This window comes from Ipomoea triloba, chromosome 10 (assembly GCF_003576645.1).
Source record: "Ipomoea triloba cultivar NCNSP0323 chromosome 10, ASM357664v1".
NCBI classification, from domain to species: Eukaryota; Viridiplantae; Streptophyta; class Magnoliopsida; order Solanales; family Convolvulaceae; genus Ipomoea; species Ipomoea triloba.
In genome coordinates this window covers 17,552,463-17,561,359 of record NC_044925.1, presented here as the reverse complement: position 1 = coordinate 17,561,359, position 8,897 = coordinate 17,552,463, and the positions used below count along the sequence as shown (strand labels likewise).

General features: G+C 34.7%; 1 protein-coding gene across 1 annotated transcript; it reads right to left on the bottom strand.

The window, feature by feature from the left end:
- Positions 1–277: 277 nt before the first annotated feature.
- LOC116032188 (cell wall protein RBR3-like) lies at positions 278–8,256 on the bottom strand. The gene is made up of 9 exons (XM_031274636.1): positions 7,127–8,256; positions 5,187–5,828; positions 5,044–5,109; positions 3,715–4,203; positions 3,536–3,598; positions 2,761–2,925; positions 2,045–2,261; positions 1,516–1,848; positions 278–796 (listed from the first exon to the last, which is right to left on the bottom strand). The coding sequence occupies exons 1-9, from the start codon at positions 8,150–8,152 to the stop codon at positions 675–677; spliced, it is 3,123 nt and encodes a 1,040-aa protein (XP_031130496.1). The 5' UTR covers positions 8,153–8,256; the 3' UTR covers positions 278–674.
- Positions 8,257–8,897: the final 641 nt, after the last annotated feature.

Below are 8,897 nucleotides of genomic sequence, written 5' to 3'. Positions count from 1 at the left end.
TATATATATGTGTGTGTGTGTGTGTGTGTGTATTTATGTATTATTTTTAATAATGAAATTAGTAGAAAATTAATACTTATGCATATTTAAGGAAAAAAAATATTTATGAATGCATCCCTACTTTTTGTCTATTATGTGAGATTGTATTCCTTATATATTTACATGTTTCTTCCAAGTTTATATCCTACTGTTTTTAAAGATTACTAACTTTTATACACGTCTTCGTGTTTCCAATTTTGATGCTACCGGAAACAATGAAATAAACTCATTAACTAAATACTCAGAAACACTCATAATTTGACTAATGAATGTAGAAAATATTGAACAAAAAATTGTATCTTTAACTTTTAATCAAATACTCTATTTCTTGCCATATGGGCGACTATTTGATTCAACCTAGACCTCAAAAATACTAAATTACATATAGTGAAAATGAATGACAAAAAATTGGGGTTATATATGTCTTACTAATATTAAATGCTGCATGTGAAACATCCATAAGCTGAATTGTTAAGGGTCTAGGATCATCAATCTTTGATCTGTAGATTTTCAGCGCCCCTTATAAGCCACTCTTCAATTATCTCACTTGAACCAATCCACTGTTTGCAACACTACTCTCCCAGAAACATTGTTTCAGATATGAAGACACAAGCAAACTATTTTGGCAGCGTTTTTCACCATCCATAACTTAAATGTGGCAACTCGGGAGGATCATGGCTTACAAGATTTGCCCAGAGGTTGGCGAGTGTGAGAAAGTAATGCTCTCCGTTCCAGATAACAAGCTTCATACCTAATCCTGAGAGTTACCAAATTAAGGAATGAGTTCGAAGACGGCAGTAAAGGAATAAACTCCTCGCTCCCAATCACCAATGAACCCATCTATTTTTTGTGTAAAATTAATTTCGATTACCATTGTAGGCTTACCAAGAGCAGTGGATATAGTGATATAGAACATACATCCTTTAACCATAAATTAAACTAACTACCCACACAGGCTTAGCTCACTGGTTCAGTAGGTAGTAATTGGAAAAAGAGACCAAGGTTTGAAACTCGGCAGCAGTGTGGGAATTATGCCCAAAGTGGACATATCCCTAGTGCGCACCGGCATTTGACCTTGTCTACTGAGCCACTGAGTTACCGTGATTTACATCCTCTCACATGCTCTGTTGGGGGCCCTTGGGGTTGGGGATTAAACTTTTAGGAGAAGAATAAAATAAACAAACTATAATAATCACCCCCAAAAATGTCAATCAGAATCAATGACCAAAGAAAATAGTAATTAATGTGGTAATTATAGTCTATTTTCATGCAATAGTTTTGGTAATAAGTTGCCTCTTCATGCCTAATCCATCTAATTCACTTATCTTCTGTCTCTATTGCCTGCTATCTATGCTTATCAGAGAGGCAGTTAATCATTATAGATCACAACCATGCCCATTGCTAACACATCTTACAATGCCCAGAACACAACAGAATTCTCCAGAATGGAAAGTTTTGGAGTCTGAGTTTGCTTACCATGCATCACTTCTGAAGTAAGGAGTGACAATCGACAAATTTCTTTCTGACTGGAAATATGGTTTTGAAGGGAAAATGCATCAAGATCACAAATAGACTTGATATTGTCCAGACATGATCCAACGGTACTGGTACTTTCCAGATCTGAAATGCTTGAGATAGCTTGCCCAAGTCCTGACATAGACCATAGAGCAAGGCATTCATCTAGAAGAGAGCAGATGCCATTGAAATCAGCATGATTTAGCCAGGTCCATGGCCGGTAAAGCTTGACTGAAGCTCCAAGCACTACAGCCACCTTGTAAATCTCACCAAGTCCCAGAATGTACTTTCTTCCTGTTATTAATGTAACAATTCTAGTAAGACACTAAATCAAAGGAAGACTTAAATGGCACTTTGGTAGACTTTCTCTCAAAAAGAGAATTTAACAATTAAGTCCAATAAGGAGTTCCCAGTAGTCACTGCTACCGTCACTCTTTTCTCAGTTTCTGCATATATGAAATTATGAAAACAAATTTAGTGGAGGTGAAACCTCTGCTGCTGGAGAATACATGACTTTGAGCATCTTTATCCAGTATCTGCTTCCAAAGCCAGGTACCATGCTGCAACTCTTGATTACAAACAGAGATAATCTTGTACCATATGGAAACATAAATTAGTTGTTCCTCAGCTGATGCAAATGTCAAAAGCTTCAGCATTATGCTAGCATGACTGATAAGTTCAATTGCTGAATTAAGATCATTTTCCATCTGTTTTTCAATAAGAAACAGAAAAAAAAAATAAGCTAGAAACAAATAAATAATTTCAACTGTTGAAGTACATGATTAAGCAACACCGAATTGCTTGAGTTTATCCTAGCCTTTTAAGCTTTCACAGAAACAAACATGCAGGAACCAAATAGCATTATATGTTCCGTAAAATTATATACTATTGGAAATCAAAAATTGGAATAACAGCATTAAATCATACAATGGATACAACTCAGAAAGTTAAATGTATTAGTTGCTTGATAAGCAAAGGCCAGCAGCATCCAAACCACTAAAAAAATTCTTTTAATGAGTACAAGCACAAGCCAAAAATAGAGTTGGAAAATGTTTGGCTTATATGTTTTGCCAAAAAACTCAAGACCCATAGGCCAAGAAACATAGCCCTTCTGTTGCATCTTTTAATTCATTCCATTAGGAAGGTAAGCACATGCTTTTCAGATACGTATACGAGTTCATGAAAACTAATAGTTATAGAACATACTTGTGATAATCTCCTTGATAAGTTATATTCTGATTCAAGCACTTGAAATTTTGGTTCCTTAAGAACCTCAATAAATTCATGAAAACAAGTCTTCCAGGATGGCTGCCCCTCTAAATCGTCTCCTTCACATAAAGAACTTCCATGGTCTAATTCCTTACAAGCACCCTAACAATTGAAAGAAATAATGATATGAAAATGACACAAACAGTTGCCTTTTTACACAAATAGATGGATAAATAGCACAAATGACCCCCAATAATATAAGAAAATTTATGACCCAAAAAAGCCATCTCAGTGATTTTCTTGCCTTATTACTAGATAAATAATATTACGAATTTCTTATTCCCATATATAGAAGATATAGCTGTAACACCCCAAAACAACAAGATAAGCAAAGCTTAGTGGAGAAAACTACACAGAAACTTTTCTTATTTCAGGAAAACTTTGGGGAATTTAACATTATAAGACATTGTGCAATTGTCAAAACTTTATTCTTTGATTTTGTTTTCAATGGGCATATTTATTCAAGAAGACTATTACGTTTTGCAAATTAAAAAATATAGAAGGCTAACAGTCCGTTCAAGATAGTGTGCCAAACAGCTAAAATTCTATGGTTTTACTAATAGAATGGGATCTTGTGAATAAGACATGCATAACTATTGTATAAGTTTCCCAATTTCATTGGATGGTTTGCTGGGATTTAAGCAGCAGCATACAAGTTCCATTGATGCAATAACTTTTCGAGACTGAAAAGGGGGAAAGAAGAGAAATGAACCTTGATTTCCTCATAAAGAGCTATTCCTTTAGCATCCTCTCCTGTCATAATACTTTGATCTCTCTGAAAAATATAGCAAATATACATAACTTGATACCCATATAAATCCTGTTGATGAGGTTTCTATACATATCTGCAACTAATAATTTAACACCAAATCATTTAGCAGCAATACCAACCTTGAGATCCCCAAAATGATATTTACTATAAAGGCACAACTCCTTTTTTAGTTCTGAATAGAAATCCACATAATTATCCAGCTTTCTTGTGGAGGAACAGCTTGGAAGTGGATCTCCATGACCAAAAACAGATGTCTCCTCGTCAGCTCTTCTTTGAGTTATGGAACTTTTATAATCCCATGACTTATCACCAAATGCATCTTCATTTTTCACTAAATTAGAACTGGCATCTGAATCAGGGGGTTCTACAACACCAGAAGGGTTTTGTGATGAGCTGATAGAAGAAGTATGATCTCCTTGGCTGTACAAACTTGATATAACATCATTGATTGAAATGACAGGTTTAGTTTTGTTATCACTTTTTGGAAAAGAAGTTGGATTATGCATAAAGCAATCCTCAATTGTAGAAAAGTCATCAGGTTCCAGTTCTTCATCGCCAAAGATGGACAAGGGCAGTGCTCCTTTACAATTAGGCCCTGATGTGTTTACCTGAACAGTGATCAATTAGGTACTTAGAAAAATAAAAAATAAAAAACGTGGCTGAAGAACTATTCTTACAATTTAAGAGCATACATTAAATGGTCAGACGGTCTTCAGACCTAGTGTTCAAGACTTGTATGCAGTCTTCTAAGCAAACATATGTTCATCACACAAATAAATTAAAGATTCCATAACTTTTCTTGGTAGATAGTGCAGTTCATTGTTTAATTCTTTACCAGTTGTCCAGTTCACCTAACTTCATAAACAGCAATAATTTATTTTTATTCATAGTACAGGCAACTCAATAAATGTGCATTCAAATATAGCAAATGATTCTTGCAATTAATTTAACTGAATACCAGAGGTGATGAAGCAAAAGTTAAACAAATTTATCTATTTTGCCAGTAGGGAGAACTTTTGAGGAAATGATATTTAGCTCAAGTGTTGTGAATGTAACACACCCAACTGAAAAGTGAAATTATAAAATCTTTCAAGACAGCTTCAGTATACTAGTACACAGCGGAAAAATTAGCAAAGAAACCACAAGATCTTTATATCACGTTTGAAGACATATTATAAATAATAGTAGAGACATAAGAAGGTAATTTTTCAACTTAACATTAACAAGAAAATAGCAAATATATAACTATACTATATTAATTACATGAATCTTGAAAGAAAAAGAAAAAGAAAAAAAAAAAAAAGGAGAATAAAACACAGATGTAAAGCATAGTAGCTGTTTCAGGAAAGCTAACTACACAATCAAAAATGCTTAACAAAGAGACTGCAGTCACATCAGTTATGTTTGAAAAAAAAAAAAAAGAAAAAAAGAAGCATAAATTTAAAAACCTGATATTTGCCACCAGACTTCGCAGCTTCAAGTTCATGAAAAAGATCAGTTTCCTTCAGCTCTCCCTGCAATGAAAAAATTAATTTGAGAAACATCTACATAGAGACTTCAGATAATGACAAATTGTAAAACATAAATATACCACTTGCTTTGATCCACTATCTGATAATGCAGCAGTAAATTCTCCAAAGTCTTCATTGGTTTCAACACCATTTTGAGCACAAGTACTTGGGTTACTATTGCTTTCAACCTCATTTTCATGGGTAATGTCAGAAGTCCCATTTGCAGTTGCAAACAAATCTATTGATCCATTTGATAAAGTAAATAAATCAATGGAGCCATTAGCACTCTCAGAATACCCAGATAAATTGGCCTTCAAGTCACCAGTATCATGTGCCTCAGTTTCAGCTTTTACTGACTCATTTGACATGGCAGAACCATCAGAATAAGATGAGAACGCATTCATGCCACCATGTGCCTCAAGGTCAGTTCCATTTGACATAGAAAATAGGTCAACTGAATGATTTGAAACATTCCCAAGCCCATATGAGTATGCCAAACTGTTGCTAGTACCATGACCCTTTAACTCAGATTGGAGCGATCCATTTGAACCATTATGAATCCCAATTGAGTATACCTTCATATCACCTGTATAGTGTGCCTGAGAATCAGTCTCCACTGATCCATTGGACATAGGAGAGAAATCAATTAGTCTATCTGAACCATTGCCAAAACCTGCCATGTATGCCTTTGTCTCCTGAATTTCTTGTGCTGTTGAGCCAGCCTTCAATCCACAAGATAATTTAGTTAGTGAACCAAAAGTCATGCTCTTTGCAGCAAATACAAGATATTTGTGGAATAGCAAGATGTTCCATTTTCACACATTTTCACAAAAATAGATTCTTCATTGATGAAATTTAACGTGAAAGGAAAGTTTATTTGCAACCTACTTTCTTTCACAAAGATCTAATATGATAAAAGGTGCTTTAAAAAATTGATACATGTGATAGGCGGAGACATTGAACCTAAGATTCCTTACATAAAATCTCAAATTGATACCAATGGACTAGGTCCATTGGTAAAAGACATTATTTTAGACAACAATAAAAATTAAGATGATTACTATTCATGAATAAGGAGATAGTTATTTTTTAAATTAATCTAAGTATCTTTTTTATTTAGACAAGTTTTTTAGATTCCAATCCTTTATTTTGAATTAACATACGCAATTAGTGTTGCTTCAATAATTCAACTATGCATCATTTCAGAAGATTAGTTTATTCAAAGTTTAATTAAAGAGTAATAAGAATAACCAAATGTTTGAATATATTTAATTTTCCTTACTTGTAATTTATTCACCTTTATATTATATTAATTAAAAATGAGGGTGCAATGTTCTTTTTCATGAATAAAATAAATAAATGCTAGTATGCTACATAGTGTTATATTTGAAGTAAATAAATTCGGTTATTACAAAATTTTTTATCTTCTTTGAGTAATTATATTTTTATATAACTAAATAAATTGAGCAGAAAAAAAAATTGTTAGATTGAATTCCTTCTCGAAGATTCATTATTAGATTCAATATAGACCAACTCGAGGTGACATATATAAAATTCAAAATTTTAGATATGCTAAAAATTAAAGCTACCCGAACTTTAAATACTTCACCATGTACCTTCCGTCCTTCCCTCTTATAAGGTTTTATATAGACTCCTACAAAATCTAAAAAAAGTCTCATGAGACTCTATAAGTCTCATTTAAACTCTATTAAAATCTATAAGAGTCTTGAATGAATACACCCCTTGTCCCCTTTAGTCCTCCAGTATTTGTAATGCCAATGATTCTGGTGACATGAGCAATGGCAGACCCACATATTAAAATCGCACCCCTCAAATTTAAGAATAAGGAAGCAACATTTTAAGATAAATTAAAGATTACCAATTATAGCATCAGAAATATGAGATTCTTAGGACTGTAATTTGGAAATAGAATATCTGAATTTCCACAAATGAATCATCAAATTCATTTGCAGAACAGCATAGCAGAATCATTAAGAAAATAGAAATATCAACCCTTTACCTTATTGTTTGTGCCTTCATCCCTTGCTTCACTACATGCATCCTTGAACTCCCATCCATCATCATCATCATCATCATCATCACATTCACCATCACCCTTTTTGCTACCAGATTTTTCAAATACACCCAGAGCATTTGAATTTGAGTTCAAACCACTAAAACTTGAATTCAAAGTATTCGAGGGGGATCCAAATCCACCAAAATCAAAATCCCAATCACCAAAAGTCGGACGTGATGCGGTTATATCGGAACTTATACCATCTGTCTTCGAACCAAGCGCTGTAACACTCTCTATCCGCTCAGTGTGATCACTCAAGCTTGTTATAGCAACACTCTTATCTGAAGTAATTCCAGTCTGGTTAGAGAGCAAATTATTCAAATCCGGACTCCATCCCATAGAACTTGATTCAACTGCTTGGGATTTTAATTCAGACCTAGTTACGTTCCAATCAAAACTTTGCGTTGTAGCTAAATCCTTCTTCAGGTCCAAATTGGAGATCAGATTACCAGACTCGCAAGCATTTGAAGAAGGTTTTACCGATTGGAACTGCGGATTCTGATTGTAAAAGTTCGCATAAAAGCCGTTCGAAATAATACTCGAATCCGTATTCGATCCATTGCTCAGTTTCTTAGCTTCTTCCTTTGCAGTTTGAGCTTCGACATGAGCATATTTCTCTTCCTTATCAGGTTTCTCCTCATCTTCTGCTTCTCCAAATAACGAAAGCGGCAAAGCGCCTCGAGGTTTAACCCACTGTACAATTTTAGACGATTCAGTTTGGTTGGCCGCCGGTTCGCTCGACGGAGTTGATTGGTCCGGATGCTGAGATCCATGATTGGAGAAGACGCCAGACGGTTGAGAGGTTCCATTGGAGGGATCCGATCCTCTCGAGTAATCCATAAAATCGCCCCATTCATCGTCTTCTTCATTGTTGGCAGCAGCGATGGTGGTGGGAGTTGGGTTTAGGGCGTTGATTGGGTAAGACACGAAAGTGAAGTCTCCAAATCTGTCGTCACAATTCCCCGCCATTATCGAAGGATGGCCGAGAAATAACTTTCAGATTCTCCCCTCCTTCTCTCCACCGCACATCAGTCCAGCGTTGATCTGAAGCGCAAGTTAGACGACGCCACCGACGAGGCGAAATTACGTTGTTCATTACTTAAACTTAGTGTTCGCACCCGTGTACCCTCTGCATACTATGAATTTGCTATAATATTTTAAAAATATTTAGATCGGTATATAATTATAGAAATTATAACATTAAATATTATATTGTGCAATTAAAAAATGGTTTGGATCGATTATGTTTTGTGAGTTTATCATTGCATGAATTTGACCAAATAATTAATAGCTAATATGTAGATGTAAGCATTCGGTACTGAAACTTTGAGGATTCTATATATCATTATTTAGGATTTGTATAACTTGGTAAATTTGCTCTTTGAAAAAAAACATAATATCACCAATTCGAATTACGCATTATCGAAAACCTCTTTGTAGACAACATTAGTAGTACTAACAGAATCTTGTCCATTCTCGTCAAACACTAACACCTTCAGACCATCAAGATGGGTGACTTGGGAAAGAGTCGTGTACAATTGACCGTGATTAAACACCAATTTGCCGAACATGAGTTAGAGTTTGGCCTTGACTTTTGTTGATAGTCAAGTCATATGCAAATATTAATGAGAATTGTTTACGCTGAAACTTAAAGGGCAATCTCTCAGAAGGAGTGAAAGACATTCGGGGATAAGAACTTTGGTTCCTTCACGTG